Source organism: Tauraco erythrolophus, chromosome 26 (genome assembly GCF_009769465.1).
Source record: "Tauraco erythrolophus isolate bTauEry1 chromosome 26, bTauEry1.pri, whole genome shotgun sequence".
NCBI lineage: Eukaryota > Metazoa > Chordata > Aves > Musophagiformes > Musophagidae > Tauraco > Tauraco erythrolophus.
Window position 1 is genome coordinate 2,228,716 of NC_141490.1, and position 17,123 is coordinate 2,245,838.

At 41.6% G+C, this 17,123-nt stretch overlaps 1 protein-coding gene across 2 annotated transcripts in view; it reads right to left on the bottom strand.

Annotated features, from left to right (window-relative positions):
- The window catches only part of SIK2 (salt inducible kinase 2), a 51,480-nt gene extending 38,405 nt beyond the window's left edge, over window positions 1-13,075 (bottom strand). For both annotated transcript variants that reach the window (XM_086626952.1, XM_086626951.1), the window contains exons 1-2: window positions 12,926-13,075; window positions 1,711-1,827 (exon numbers count right to left, since the gene is read on the bottom strand). In XM_086626952.1, the coding sequence (XP_086483078.1) occupies window positions 1,711-1,827; window positions 12,926-13,075 (267 nt within the window). The remainder of the gene's footprint in view (window positions 1-1,710; window positions 1,828-12,925) is intronic.
- Window positions 13,076-17,123: the final 4,048 nt, after the last annotated feature.

The following is a 17,123-nucleotide window of genomic DNA, read 5'->3' on the forward strand; positions in this document are numbered from 1 at the left end:
CAAGATGGCAGTTCTTCAGTCTCTCCTGCACCCTTGTTTAATTCTACAACAGCTGAGCATATTATGACTGAAATGTCTGTATCTGGAAGGCAAAACAGTTTGGAAAGACTGCTTTTAGCCAACATTTGGCGACAGGAAGCTGCTACACCTGGTGGATAACATATATACGGAACCATTCTTAATCAAGTCAAGATTGCTAACTTCATTACCTAACTTTGACAATCCTCAGTAACTAGTTCCTTGACATGATACAATTCAGAAACTTGTGGTGTGGGCACGGTACAGTGATGGGCATGTTACACAAGCAAGCTAGTGAGACAATTTGGTTGAAGGCTGTTTTAAAATCTGACTCACCTGTCTACCAAATGCATTCCTAACAAGCCAATCCTTTAATAGTAAAGAGGTAAGCACTACATAACAATTACCCTCCTCTTCAAGTGATCTTGCTGATCTCCAGACTTAAATTTTAACTATTCTCAGACTCTTGTCTACCATTATTTGTGTTTTGTCATTCATTCAGAAGGAACCATGGTAGATATTACTCAAGCTAGTTAGAAATTTAACTCCCTAAGGTCCACCTCTACTTGGTGAATCAATATTTTAAAGAGGAAGTGCCAGTCTGCTTCCCATAAAATGAAATTAAAGCTAAACAAGTCTCAACAAGGATCTGTGTCTTTATTCAGGAGAACAACTCCAACACCATAGGTCCAAGTCCTTGTGCTCACATTGCCTTTATAGACATTGTCAGATGAACTTAAATGGAAACAAGCTCAGAAGGACCATGTGATTCGTTAAACAGAACACTAACAAACAGATTCCCACTTTCTCAGGAAAGTCTTAAAAGCAAGAGTTAACTGAAGCAGAAATGCCAGCAGCCTCAAACATTTTACCATATGCTAGCAGGAACAGAAAATGAAAAAGAAGAGAAACAATATAAAACAAACCTACATTTTACTATACAAACTATGCACACTAAAAAAAGTCACAAGTAAAAAAGTTCTGTCTGCAATTGTATGCATTATCACAAGCACAGGTTTATCTCTTACATAAATACACGTTGTTGCACCATAATTATTCATCCTTTATGTTATAAAGGGATGCATTCAATTCCTTAATACATATATTTAACTTTAGGATAAATATAAGTTTATCCATATCCACAACAGAAATGAAATGCAAGATTCCAACAAAAATAAATCCAAAGTACTAGCTATCTGTCTCCTAGTAAATGCACTTCAAGATAAAGTATTTGGGAAGCTCTTGCTTCGTGCATGTGTTCACATCACAAGCACATCTAGAGTCTGGATTTACGTATCCTCATGTCTCATCTTTGGATAAGAGGAAAAAAAGGCTGCAGGTACTCCTCAGTCTACACTTGGAGCCTAGACTCGACTTAACACTATATCCACGAGGTATTTCCAACGCAGCTCTTTCACTAAGGTCAGATTTACGACCTTCTGTGTATTTTAAGCAGATTTCAGGTACGCTCAAGTATCTAACACAGCCAGCCTAATTGGTACCATAGAATGAAAAAAGGACCACAACTGGAGTACTTTCAAAAAAGTTAAACACTTATCCAATGCAAATCAGTTCCAGAAAAGCTGAGTGTGTCACAGACTGATGGTCTGCCAGAAGTCAGTGATGTAGAGCAAACTCTTCACATAGGAGCAAAAGAGCAGGAGAAGGGAAGAAAGACACTGCTAACCACACCTGATAGAGCTTTATAATGTGTGGGTGATCAAGCATTTTCATTATCTGCACTTCTCGGTAGATCTTCTCCAGATTCACAGCATCCAGCTGAGATTTGTCAATGATTTTTATTGCCACCTGCAGAGAAATAGCAAAAGTGAGATTAAAACTCCTCAACGTTTTCCTCATGAGTTTTTTCCCATTATAAGGGAATAATGCAACCGTAGATAACTAGGGGCTTTCTTCTAATTCAGAAATGCACATCCCACATTTAAAAATACAGCAGCACAACATGAAACATGTCAGTAGACCCACGAAGTGGCTGAAGGACTATCACCTACATCAGCATGTCAGAAAAAAAGTTTTACAAGAAATGGAAGACAGAACAGGTAATGGAGGCCAGTGCTCCGGTGAGCCCAGGTGCAGAATGCTCTTATATCATCAGTAGCAGGTGGGAACAACTGAGGGCCCTTACAGAGCTGTAAAGGTAAAATTCTTCTGAAAAAACCTAATGGTGTTCATTCCTGGAGTCAAGGTAGCCAATTTGAATCCCACAAAAGAAATACTGTTGGCTTGACACAAATAATCAAAACACAGTGGATCCATGTAGTTTCAACTGTTACACACTTTTTAACTGTAATTAATATGCTATTACATAAGGGCATCTGCAGTTCATCCATCCAGGGAGAACACTCTGTACAAATGTGTTTGTCAGTCAAACCTTGCAGGCAGGTCTTAATTAGTTTAGAAAATAGATCTTGGTCCTACTGACCTTGTTTTGAACCAATACCTGTGAAGTGAATTAACAGGTAACTACACATGCTTAGGAGGGTAAAAATTTCAGACAGAAGACATTTTAAAAGAAAATTTAAACCAAGAAGAAAGAAAAATATAGCTGCTATAAAAACCATGAAAGGATAACAATACTAAGGAGTATTGAATATATAAATGGTGTTTATTCACCCTGAATATCACATTATTAATGCTGAAGCAGGAGAAAACAACATAAGTCACAAATGCTTCCAATTATAACTGCATTTCACAAACTATCAAACTATAGGAGACAGCTGCTATGCAGAAGACAAAAAACCACAGGAGGTGAACCTCATTATCTCCAGTAAAGCTGACTGTGGACCCACCTGAATTCAAAATTAACTATTTATTCACTTCATTTCAGTGTGCTTTTTGCTTGATAACTTCTTCAAAAGTCACTTGTCTTCCCAACAACCAGAAAAATAAGATTCTGCTATGAGTGAATAAACTGATCTAGCATCGTAATCAGTGAAAAGTTGTTTTTGTTCTTAAGATACAGGATGCAGTCTTACATAGCTAAAGCAGAACAAGACTATTTTCCAAAGCAAACAAGTGATTTTAAACTTTTTCAGAAGATAAGTGTGCTTTTTTTTTAAACAACGTTTGATTAATGTAGAACTTACTGAAACTACATTTATCAAAAACTAATACACACTTATAAGAATAACAATCTATACAGCCATTAGACAGAAAACAAGAAAAAAGGTTCACATCCCACCACATTTTCACTATTGATCATGAGTTATTCCATGGCTTTTATTCTTCAAAATATTAACAGTGGACACTTCGTAAGAAGCGCAACCTAAAAACAGTACTCCACCACTCCACACTGCCCTTCTCCAGTTCTCTGCAACCTTCTTCTGTCCTAGTACAATATACAACAATTTAGGGGATCCTCATGCCTGATCTTTTCAAAACATGCTTCCCTTGTTGTCTTCTGCTAGCTATTTGTTTTCACAGCCCTCTCCATAACGTGTCGACTCTGCTCTCCTTCACATTACACTTGCGTACTAAGAAGCCTACAGGAATAGTGATACTCAAGATGGCAGGTCCTAAAAGATCACATACAGATCTCCTTCTGAAAGTTTCTGTCTTTTGACTATGAAGGACACTATCTCTAAACTCACAGAATCATAGAATGGCATAGGCTGGAAGGGACCTTAGAGATCATCTAATCCAACCTCCCTGTCATGGGCAGGGACGCCTCTCAACTAGATCAGGCTACTCAACTAGATCAGGCTACTCAACTAGATCAGGCTACTCAACTAGATCAGGCTACTCATATCAAACTGTGCAAACAAAATATGTGGATCACCTGCGTTTGCTCCTATGTGTTAGCCCCCTCATCCTATTCCCATTCTGCCCAGCTACAATATTAATTTGCTGTCTTACACTTGGTGTACACATAAAACTAGATAACAAAGGCCTGGGTTCATACATGTAAGGAATAAGGGACAGGCAAAAAAAGAACAGTTACATGCATGGGAATGTACCATCTAAATGCAGACTTCTCACTTGGCCTTGCCAGATTTACACTCTTTTTGACTACTCCCTTAAGCAATTGCTCATTCTCTCAGCAGGTTCACTTGTGCTCACTTACAAAGGCAGAACAGCAAGCTGCTTCCTTATTTGGTCTGGTTATATGCCATGTGGCAGCAGAGGATGCAAACAATCATTCCTGCAGCTTAAGAGAAAACACCACACAAAAAACATACCTTTAAGTCTCCCTGACTTAATTTAAGATCACACCTAATAAAAGGACTTCTGGTTATTGTTTGTTTTTTGCAGGCATGATTTATTACCCTAAGAAGAAATCACTTCACTGGGAAGTTACAAAATATCAAAGTAATCAAACCAAACAACTAAAGCCAGACCAAGTTCTTAAACACACATCAGGAAATGTTTATTAAAAACAACCCATGTGTCAATTTCTCTACTGTCTCTAAATTATTTTATACCGTCTCTCTGCTATCAACCAGAGACACAAGGTGGTTTCTCCTTCATTCTCCACATCTATCCCAGTTTATACCCATTATTTGGGTGACCTCCATATTTAAGAGGAACAGAGCCCACTATTTCTTATTTACAAACCAGTGAAAAGATTAATCTGTAGCCATCTTGCATTCCTATCACAAAACTAATACATCTCTCAGTCAAGCAACAAGGTATCTCCAGTCTTGGATATATCAGGTGTTCAGGAAAGTCTAAATGTCTCCTTCATCTATCTAGAGTAATGCAAAAAAATCCTGCTGCATCTTTTTGGTATTTAATGGCAATCTAATTAGAAAAGTGATTTACATAGACAGCAGCAGCCGCTCAATAACCGGAGGTATTTGCAGTAGCTTCTTTCTTCATCTCCTCCTTTCTTCACATAGACAACACAGTGTGGAAGCTTTTTTGCACGACTCGCAACTTTTAAAATCGCCTCCTTCCCTGGCTCTGGTTCATTTAGTTTCACCTTACAATCACTGTGCGTTTTCTCCTCATAGTTAGGTGTTTTACAAAGCTCTCTTCAAATGCAAGCAAAAATATACAGTAACTTTCTCCCATTTACTCTTCTTGCACATAGGAAGAGTGTGCAGTACAGAAAAGCTAATAAAAGCAAAGCTAAACAGGACTTCAAAGAAGAGAGGTTAGGTGTAGCACAGAAGAGGAAAAAAAGAAAACAAAAACAAACAAGTGAAACTGCAGTGAAGCAATAAATAAGTAGAGTTTGGACAATCTGAAAAACAAAAAGAAAAAAACAAACAAAAACCCAACCAAAAAACCCTACAGCAGCCTGCTCTCTGGGGTTCATGCTGAACCTTTGTTTATCTGTCCATCACACTATCATCAGTTGGATTAGCACAAATATTTATACTTCCTTCTTCTATACTTCTCATCCCCTCCTCGGGGGTCAGGGGAGAATTCTGCAGCTGTATGGCTTGCTAGTGCTACTTTTTCCAATGAAGCTTGACTTCCACCACGTTATCCTAGTGGAAAATCTAGTTTTACAAGTACACTGACTATTGGTGTTTTTTCCAGTATGGTTTGGCTCCTCCATAGTTTGTTTCTAAATTTTGAGTATTCCTTTTACTGAAAGTACAAATATTTCAGTTACACTCTGTTACCACTTCCAAACTTATCTGCAAGTGTTTATGTTGCTAACTTTCTCGGAGATATCAGGCATTATTCTGAACACTGCAGTTCCTAGCTTCTAACATCTGCAAAGAGTACCACCAAAAATACCCTAGTTTTTGACTTTGTTTTCCCAGACAACAAAATGTATCCATTTCTCTAGAAAAACTTAAATAAGCTTTGAAACTGAAGGACAAACGAGTTAATTACTTCCTTTTCCACTTCAGTTTCTTAATAATCAGTGCCTACTGTAGTTTTGTTTTCCAAGGTTAATAAGTCTATGCAACCATATAATCACTTCAGTTACTAGAAAATGATTAATTTTATACTAAATAAAAACGTGCAGAAGACATTTTTCATCTTTACATGCTTAAAATCCTTGAGCAAATCTTACTTCCTATGAAACAACAGTAAAGCTTCGTTAGAGGAAAGAAGCATTCAAGAAAAAAAAAAAAAGAATGGGTCATATAAATTGCGGAAGCATGGCTACAAGTCCTGCTATAACCTTCACTACACTTTCTGGCCAAGAACTGTGCTTCATGTTCCAATGGTTCCTACTTTATTCCTTTTCCAGAAGTTTCCTATCCTATCTCCTTGCTGCATATATTTAGAAATACAACAATTCCCAAAGACTGTCAAAAGACTGAAACCAAATCCTTCTTCTGAAAGTGTGGGAGCAAGAAAACAAGTCTTCAGGCTCCAGAAAAATCCTCTTTCAATACTTTAAAAACATTTCCTTATCTTCCCATACCACAAGTAAAAAGTCATAGTAGATTTAGAACCAGTCACAGAAGGTTAACACTCCACAGAAGCAGAAACATTCTATATTGTCTATACAATCACCCACCTACTCCCAAAATTATAACACTATGATGTATCACTGATGAAAGTGTTCTGCATTTATAGCTTTTGAGCCTGAAAAGATCTGTTTTGTTTACACAGTGGGCATTCAGGTACAACAATGCATCAAAGACATGAACGAATACTTCCACAAAACCAGTTTTTTAATGAAGATATCACCAGATAATAATGATAGCATTAATAAAATGCTCTATATTAAGTCAGTTAATACTGAATTCCTGCAGGCAACGATGGAGCTAGAAAAAATTATGGTTTATATGACTTTGCAAGTGTTGGAAAACAAATTGTTTTGAAGAATCAGAAAATGAGCCACTTCCTCAGCTGGCTACTTGCTACCTCTGTCATTGTGTTAAGAAATGCATTTTGTGCTGCTACATCCATAATCTGCTCAAAAAAAGACAAGACTTCTTCGGCAAGATCATTCAGTTGACAGCTATCACTAACATACTCATAAAAGCATTAGTTTGGTCTCTCAGATATCAAAAATAAGAAGCTATCCACTAATTAAGAATATCTTGAGATGCAAGAAGAAGAGATGTAAACTAATGAAGAACAAGCTATATTTCCGTTTAAATAGGGGTTTTTTTTTGGTTTAAAGAACCCACCACATTACATCAAACCATATTTTGTCTTACAGTGTGGAGTTATTTGGATCTATTAAGCAGTTGTTTTTGAACGCAGAGTAAAAGCATGTGCTCACTTGAAGGAAAAAAATTTTCTATTTGCAATCCTTGTACAACTTTCAATGTGCATATTATATATGCGCAGGTTCTATAGGAGAAGCAGCATAGTAGCAGCTGGCACCACTGCTTCTACAGTCAAATGCAGATTAGGTATCTCAGTCTATTCTGAATCTTCAGTTTTCATGCATCTTGCCAGGGCCATAGGAGATGTAGAGAAAAACCACTTGGAAATACTTAAAATCCAGCAACTTCTTCATAACGATGTGAGAAGGAACAGTGCATTCAACAGCAACAGCTCACTTTTGTCCATAATCTCAGCTGTGTCATGATGACAGGAAAAGGGGAAGTAATTCTTGGAGGTGGAGAAGCTGCTTGGAGATGAAGAACACAGTTTCCTATCTGAAAAGCGTGTTTTGTTCCTGAACATACAGCTTGCTAACAACTACTAGCATCATGCAGATATGTTGGAATATCGCTTTAATCTTTTGAAGACTGTGCAGAGAGACTGACTTCACACTGAAATGAATTCTCATTTCTCTAGTATGGTCAATCATTGCTACAGCACAAGCAAACTGACTCTAATTTGGTATTTATTAAGGACGATTACATAAGTTTTGCGACTCTAGTTTTGGCTTTTTTTTTAATAGTTACCGTTTCTCCTAAGAAAAATCGGAGGCAATAAATCAAACATGAATATATAGGATTAGTACATAGAATCATAGAATGGTTAGGGTTGGAAGGGACCTCAAAGATCATCTAGTTCCAACTCCCCTGCTATGGACAGGGAAACCCTCCACCACACCAGGTTGCCCAAAGCCTCATCCAACCTGGCCTTGAACACTTCCAGGGATGGGGCAGCCACAACTTCTCTGGGCAACCTGTTCCAGTACCTCACCACCCTCAATGTAAAGAATTTCGTTCTTATATCTAACCTAAATCTGCCCTCTTTCAGTTTAAATCCATTGCCCCTTGTCCTATCACTACACGCCCTTGTAAAAAGTCCCTCTCCAGCTTTCCTGTAGGCCCCCTTTAGGTACTGGAAAGCTGCTATAAGATCACCCCGGAGCCTTCTCTTCTCCAGGCTGAACAGCCCCAACTCTCTCAGCCTGTCTTCATAGCAGAGGTGCTCCAGCCCTCTGATCATCTTCGTGGCCCTCCTCTGGACTCGTTCCAGTAGCTCCATGTCCTTCTTGTGTTGGGGACTCCAGGGCTGAACACAGTATTCCAGGTGGGGTCTCACGAGAGTTGAGTAGAGGGGCAGAATCACTTCCCTCGACAATACTTCAATACATACTTCAAATGAAAAAAAAAAAAGAAAAAAGAGGGAACCCGTCTTCCCCTATCACCACCAGTTTTTTGCTGCTTAAAGACTTATATTCCAAAATATCTTTGCAACTTTCATGATTTCTTATAATTTAAAAATATTAGGAATAGCACATATTTCCTTCTTTCTTTTACTAAAAGCCTAGAGAAATGGAGTTTGGTCAATCCTCACTGACATCTGGGAATTGAAACTGTCAAGCACTGAAGGTGAAATGCTTGTCAAAAAAGATGAAAGTAGTTCTATCCTTCAGCTACTCCAGCTTTCAATTTTCATTGTTCTAATATTATTTGTTCAATTCTTTGACTAGTATTTCAAAAGAAAAAAAAGAAGAAAACCCCAAAATAAAACCACAACACCCCCATCCCCCCCAACATGGCCTAACAATTAACATACAAAACCAGGTTTGTTCATGTCAGTACAAGCTTTAAGTTTCATGCAAGTTACAGAAATTCAGATTTTATTTGTTAACCCAATACATCCTAAAAGTACATAAACTGCATTAAAATTAACAAACACAACTTCCTGTAATCCGGAGCAACTCCAACTTGCAACTGCAAAGTGTCTGAATATCACAGATTTATAAAAGCATTAACCTCCCTTAAGGTGGAGCACATGATGCTCAACCTCATCTGCCTATGAGCTCCCACTCTGTGCCTCCACACATGTTCCTCCTCTCCCCCTTGCAACAGATCCAGAGAGCCCACGGCTGTGAGGAGTTAAATCAGCACCCTGAATTTTTTTTTAGCAAGTCATTTTCCCACTGAATGACTCCACTAACCCAAACTGTGTGCTATATAGCACAGAGAGCTCCTGTCTCTGCTTGTATTGTTCACTTTTACATGTACCTAAGCACACTCTATCAGGCACTTGCATCTAAACTAGTATCCCACTTTGTATCAGGAGCTGGTAATTTTTGGAGAAAAGAGCAAACTACCTGTAACATACCAGACAGCTAAAAGCATAACTGTGAACCATAAGGACATACTAGTTGGAAGAGTTTCATTTTCATCTGAGGATCAATGGCTAGTGTTCTTCGGGAGATGACTAATGCTTAGGAGATATTAGTTACAGAGTTTTGGGGGTGGGTGGGGAACATGACTTTCACACACAGCCTATTCACAAAGGCCTTCCTTCATCCTGAAAGTACATTGCTTTTTTCCAAGTAGTACCTTCATCTATTCCGAGCGCTTTTCATTACTGTTTGTTATTTCACACGTCATCATATTTCACTAGAAGCAAGTATCAGTCGTCTTGAACTTCATGCTTCTGATTACTTTTGTTCTCTTTTCTTAGTCTCCTCTTCTTCTGAGGAAAAATTTTGCTTATTTGTTCTTGCCTCTTAACAAAAGTTACCCTGAGATCACAGGATTTCTCAGGAACAGGATAAATTAGCATGGCAGGAAAGCACGTGTCATTAACTTAAACGGCAACAACCACACAAACAACAAGCAAAGCAAAGGTCACATTCAACAACATAGCCCCCTCTGGCACACCCTGCATGGACTGTCATTAAAAAGGGTCATGCACTACCTCTATTACTACAAATATACATCAATCCTCCCATTTTTCTTAACTTTCACACTTCTTTCTGTTTGACTATTTAGGCATGCAATTTCAGTGTTGCATTAATATAGGATTCAAGTGATAACTTCTGAGTTTGTTGGCATACACCATCTACTACCTTGTCTTATATGTATCTTCTGCTTCATGCCTGGTTTGATTTTATTTTCACCTATACTTGGTTAACAATTTATGGCAACTATATTTACTAGTTCCAGTTCAACATAATCCACAAGTGCTGACCTTTCAAGGTAATAAGATCCCAACTTTTTTTTTTTTTTAATTTAAGTTATTGGCTAGTCCGAGTTACGTAAAATAACAGGCAAAAAAATTTTATAGGTCAAAGCCATAAAAAAAAATATTTCAAAGTACCAATGCTAAATAAGCCCAACAACAAACAGGTTCTGAATTTGAAGGGTTCAAATAGGGAGATTCAGGAGAAACTCAGACAAGGAAACAGTCCTTTTTAAAAGGGCTTTCTGAGCAAGCCTCAACAGCAACACAGCACAGATCTTCCCGCAGTACAGACCTGATGGTACACAGGTACAGCCTTCCCAGAACCTAATAAGCTGAATATTCTTCCACTGAAAGTTTAATAAAGGCACAGATGAATGTGAGATAGTAACCCAAGAAATTTAAGCAGCAGTTTAGAACAAGCTTGAAATATGAACAGCCTTCCATCTAGAAACATTAACAAGCAGGACTTCCACTTCACATGCGTAATGAACTAACACTAAATCAAGTGAGGGGGTCCAAACTTGAAGTGCTTATTCAAAGTAGTATTTGGCTAGACTTAATTTCCCCTGATATCACTAGAAGTGATCTTAATAGGGTTCCTCTTCCTCAAAGACCATGTGAATACTTCCAGCAACTAACTCAGCAATTAAGTTCCAGATAAACATTCTTGCATCTCTCACTGCATCTCTACTGAAAAATGAAAGACCTTGACACAAATCTCCAACACAGACAAATCTGCTGTAAAAACCATGCAGAAGATAAAAAGGCTTCAGATTGGGCACAAGACTCATCAGAAAAGAAAAGTCAGTTAAAAAAGCTCAAGACTGTATTGGAATGAGTTGCAATTCAGCAATTTCTTAGGACATGGATTCAAAAATTATACCAGAGTTGGAGAGCTGTTAAGCTCTAAGTTTTCTGTAACCTTTGCTGTTATTTTGAACAGTATGAAACAAATATACTTTCTAAAATGACAAATAATAATAAAGATTAAAGTTTTCATCCCCATTACAAAGCCTGCCAAAGAAATGAAAACTAAGAAGTAAATGACAACTTACTACCTTCAAGTGAAGCATTTAGAAGTTTAGCACATGGCATCAAACTTGGGAACAGAACACTAACATTGCAAGGTCTTTGCTTAACTCTTGAATGATAGCAAGGAAGGATTTAAAAATAGTTAACAGTTTATTATGAAACTTGAGAAATAAGGCAATAAGAGAAATTTCTTTTAATACTTAGGATGCAAAGCTCATTTATGACTGCATGACCAGAACAACGTTAGCATTGCAGGTTAGTTTTCCTTAACTGAAGTCCAAACTAACAGCATTTTTCATTTCTGTAGGGAATGATTTTACCATGCAAGACCCCAGTAACTGAATAATTGCAGGCCTTCTCAGTTTTTTACCTTGTACTTTGGACAATATTTTATTTACTTTTGTCTGGTACAGAGCAGCACAGTAAGCTTTCATAAGTAAACAATGAAAGCAACCGTAGCAGCCTTACAAAAAGCTTACCTCTAGGTGTAACAACTAAAACTACCTAAGAAGAAAGCTTAAGAGAAAGCTAATCTTTCAAAGCCATTATTCTCATCAGATACCTGTTTTTAAAAAGTCAACATTACTACATTTTATCCATACAGACTTACAATCATTTTTGTTGTACGTAAAGCACGAGATATTAACAATCTACAGGCTAGCATTCACCAGGTAAGATACATGGGAGAGAGCGATTAAACAAAGAGACTAAAAATGGTTGAATTTGGTTAACTGGCAGGATGATGTATTGAAGGGACACATACACACACATAAGAGTTGCTTTGCCAAGACAGCTGACTGAGGTAGAAGGGCTGCTCATCTGCAAACACTAGGCAGGTCAGGAAACCGTAAAATAGTCAGGACATGAAAGCAGGCACAACGTAAGGTCTGAGCCTTCCCTATTAACAGAAAGTTATCACTCTGATGGCTACGCTCACAAACTAAGCCAACAGCTGCCCGCCTCCTGCACCCTCCCAACCCGGGCATCCTCACTGTCACAGCAACACACCGCCTGTGGCCTGTGCCATAGGGGCACACCGCTGCAGCCAGACTAGGAGGTACTATCCCTGCCCTTGCCAGGAAGGCGAAAGCAAGAAAACAAACAAGAGCGGCGCCCAGGCCTCCTGCTCCAAAGCCTGCCCGCAGCGGAGCCCCTCAAGTAAATAAAATATCCCCCGCCTTCCCTACAGAGGGAGGCTCCAGTGCTGAAGGGACAAAAGGAGCACGCAGCCTGCAAGGCCGCTGCCGCACACCCCCACCGAGCCACCCAGGCCACCCACAGTAGAACCCCGGCTCCCGAGCAGAGCCCCACAGCGCCGAGGCCACCCGCCCGCGCCCAGCTCCATACCCTGGAGCGGAGCCCCGGGTCCCCAACGCCGAGCGGTGCCCCTACCGCCAGCTCTCCGCAAAGCCTGCGGCAGCCCCCCGCAGCACTACGGCCGCCGCCCCCCGCGCACCCCCAAGCCCCGAGAGCTCCCGCGCCCGCCCGAGCCTTGCCGCCCAGCGCGCGGCCGCGCAAGGCCCCGGCCCGCGGGAGGGCTCCGGCGACGCGGCCAGGCCCGGCCGGGGCAAGGGGAGACCGCGGCCCCCGCCGCCGCGCCGCGCCTCACCTCGCTGCGCGTGATGCGGTGCCGCGCCAGCTTGACCACGGCGAAGTTGCCTTTGCCCAGCGTGCCCTCGATGTCGTAGAAGCCGACGCGGACGGGCCCGAGCCCACGGGGCAGCAGCGGGGGGGGCCGCCGGGGCTCGGCCATTACCATGCTGGGGGAGAAAGCGGCTCCGGCGCGGGCGGCGACGCCGGCGGCTCGAGTCTGGCTGCGGCGCCCCGGAGCCGCGGCGCCCCGCCCCCTCCGCCCGCCTCCACCAACCGCGCGTCACTGCGCGCGTCAGCGGGGGCGGGGCCTCGCCATGGCAACCGCGGCCCCCTCGGCGGGGCGGCCGCCCGGGCTCCCTTCCCCGCGCCGCTGCCCGGTGGCGGGCCCGCGGGGCGCCCGCCGGGGCTCCCGGTGCCCTTCCGCTGCGGTGTGCCGCCTCCCCGCAGCCGCCCTCCGCGCTGCTCCAGGGCGCTCCGCGTGGTGATGGCGATCCCCTCCCCGGCTGTGCCGCTCCAGCTCCGCCTCTGCGCTGCGGCCGGCGGAAGGCTGCCCCCTGGTGCTCTCGGCTCTGTCTCCCGTCGCACCTGCGCGCACGGCGGGGCTTTTGGGCAGGGGGTGAGGCCGTCGGGAGCTCCGCGTTAGCGGGACGAGAAGAAGCGAGTCTGTCCCAAGTGCCTCTCCAGCCCTGGGTCAGCCTCAAGGGCGCAGTAAGAGCTTGGGCTGCTGCACCTGCACCAGAGACCCTGTGGGTACTCGCTATAGTTTCCTGACAGAAATACCCTCGCCCTGGCAGCGAGTAGCGCTTCCAGCGGGCTGCATCATTCCAGATCAGAAAGATGCCTTTTCTTAGTATGTCAGCCTCCCCAAATCCTGATCAGCATCACGCAATACTTACCTTGAGTACTGGGTGCCGTTCTGGGCCCTGCAATGTACGAAGGGCGTGAAGGTCCTTGAATGCATCCAGAGGAGGGCAACGAAGCTGGTGAAAGGGCTGGAAGGCATGTCCTGTGAGGAGCAGCTGAGGGCTTTGGGTTTGTCTAGTTTGGAGAAAAGGAGGCTAAGGGGCGACCTCATTGCTCTCTACAGCTACAAGGCTTTTTATGCTAAATTTCCTTTCCAGTACTAAGTCCACCTAGTCTGCTTTATGTTTCCACTTAAACATCAGCTTGCTTTCATTTTAAAAATGCCATGCTCATTTCAACGCTGCAGCAATCTTTCCTCTTCCAGTTTATGCCTGTCCCTCTTTGATCCTTCCCTCTGCCATGACCCGTCTCACACTGGAGGACTGGTTCCTTCTGACATTTGGATACCAGGAACCACCCCTGGAGGCTTTGCTCAGTTCCACTGACTAAACAAAGAGCAACCAAAAGCTGAGGGTACAAGAGCACATGTATCTGTTGAATCAGTTGCATGTTCAGCAACCTTTTATGAACACAGAGTGCAGTGGACACAAACACAGCTCAAAACAGATCATGGCCACAAAAAGCAAGTGGAAGAATGCGAAAACCAAACTTCTGTCTCTTGCTTTCCCTTTGTATATGTGCCTTACACGTTAAGCTGCCTCATACTTGTAAAAAGTTGGTTAAATTTGTTACGTGTCAAACAGCAATGACTGTTCTGCAAAGAGAAATGAAGACTTCTGTGAAAAGTTAATGCTTGTCTTTCACTGCACTTAGATTCCTCTACAGAATGACATTTTGAGATGATGCTGCTGACTTAGACTGCTATGGATAACAACGGTGCTGTTGCTCTTCTATTTATCCTCTTAAGAAGTTCCAGGAATGACTAACCGATGACTTGAATTAGTCAGACATCCACCTTTTTAAATGATTGATAGGTACATGAGCAAGCTTACCGTAATCCTACTTGAATAGAAAATGGTGTCATCCTGAGCTGCTACTTGTGAAATTTCACTCCTATTTCACCCTATAGGATGCTTCATTTTTTTTTTCAGAAATCTGAACACTGGCAAAACAATAATTCTAGCATAATGCAAGTTTGGTATGTTAAAGTAACTTTTTCTACATTGTGCAAAATATTGCCTAATATTAATTCTCAGTCACTTTACTCTAAATATAATTTTTAGTAATAGAATATTTGTTTGCTTCCTGCTCACTTTCATCCATGTAAAATCTCACCAGACTGGTGCAAAATCAATTATTAAGTCAGATTTTGTGTTTGCAATAGAAAACTCTTACAGAAACTTTCTTGCGCTGCACACCACAATGCCATTTTTGGCCTGAAAGTTCAGGTTACAAAAACATTTCTTAATAACGCTGCTAGAGGAACTGCAGTCACAAAGACTTTATTTGTACAGCAGCCTTTAACGGCCGTTGATGGCTTTTGCTATGCTTCAAGGAAAGTGATTCGCGTGCTTTTCCCAAACGCTGGTACACAGGAGCTCTTCCAGGCCATTTTCAGCTCTCGGCTGAAGGACACAAACTGTGGAGCACACATGCCCTCTTGTGGTTAGTGTTCCTGTACGTACTGCTGCAGCTGTGATGCTCTGCTAAACGGAACGTCGAAGAAAGAGATTATAAAATTACCTCGCCTTCTAATAACTTCCAGAGATGCTAAGCACATGCAGCTGACTTTGCCCGAGTTCAATAAGCCAGCAGCTCCAAAGAACAGGGCACACAGTTGCCAAAATGTGGCTTTACATGTTTACACACCTAAGCTCCAACATCTGGCTTGAGCTTTTCCCTCTCACTTCCTGTTTTTCCATGCCTAACAGCTGCTTCGTGTTGCCAAAAAAAAAAAAAAAAAAAAAAAAAAAGATCAAGGATACACGAGTAAAAGTGGATAGACACACAATTGCTTGATAAAAGAACACTAGTTACTGCACTAGAAAACCTGGACATTGCAAAACGCCCAGCAATGAATACTTTCCTACACTAGGATTTGCTTTTCAGGAGAAATGGTTGCTAACTGGGTGTCATTTTCAAAACAGGTAGAAGTTGTTTTTGTTTAATTTGTTGTTTTTTTTTTTTAAGGGATTACTTCTTTCAGGGCTTCATCTTGCCCTGTCTGCTGGAGGAACAGTGTGAGATGGGCAGACACTCTGTGATACTGCAGATATGCAGGACAGAGCCATTGTGCCCATCAACCTCACCTATAACACTCAGGAAGTGAGAGAAGCAGCTGTGACAACTGACTGAAATATTTCCATGTTTGCAATAGACAGCAATAGCACACAGGTCCAGAAACATCTTCCTGCATGTTTACAATGGCAGAGTGCACTCATGGCCACACCGCGCACCCATTTCTGTTGTTTCAGGCCCACATAAAATACCTTCTGACAAAGCCTTTGGCAAACCTTTGTTTCCAGGTGGCTTATACAAATTTATTTTGCTTCATTTTCCTACTTATTTATTTCCATGCAATGGAGAAGGGCAAACTTTTGGGGAACCCTGTCAAGAGCTAAATTAATTTCAGATGCTTCATAGACAGACTTGTTTGGCAGCAAAATGTTGCTCTCCTGGAGCTGGAAATGCTCACCTGCAGAGCAATAGGTGAGTAATATTTGTGTCTCTGCTGAGCATGCTTTATTTGCTTGGTCATTCTCCCTCCATTACATAGTCTCTGATCAAAGAATTAAAAAACAAAACCAAAACCCAGGTGGATCCAAAACCTGGAGTTTACCAAATCCCTAGTGTAAAACCAGATAAAGCAAATATAATTCTTTGTGATTTTAACAATGCATTCTGAAGAGTTCAAGCCTCAGTAAACATTTCATAGCGTTAAGATTGCCTCAGCCTGCACCTTTCTCTTAGCTCTGCATTACATCTTGCATGCCTTCAGGCAAAAATCATCCAGCAGAAGACTGGCACTTTACTACCACATCACATTTCTGTCCATCACAGTTTACACAAGGTATCCTAAACAAAGTAAATACTCTTAATGAAAACATTCAATCAGGGAAAGGGGATGAACAGAACTCTTTCCTTGCCATATGCTGCAGGCTATTAAATAGGGGAGCGTGGCTGAGAAATGACTGAGAGTTACATGGCAATCTTCAAGTTTGCTTAAGATTCCCCTAAGTAAATCTGAACTAAGGATTTGAAAAGTCTAGACAGGGCTATAAAGCTTAAAAATTTCCCTTGGCTGTTTAAATCATAACACTGAGGACTAACTTCAGTGACCAGTTCTTGTCTTATCACAGTTAAGTACTCCTGTGTTCAGAAGTCCTGTGCTTGTCTGAGATCTATGGACA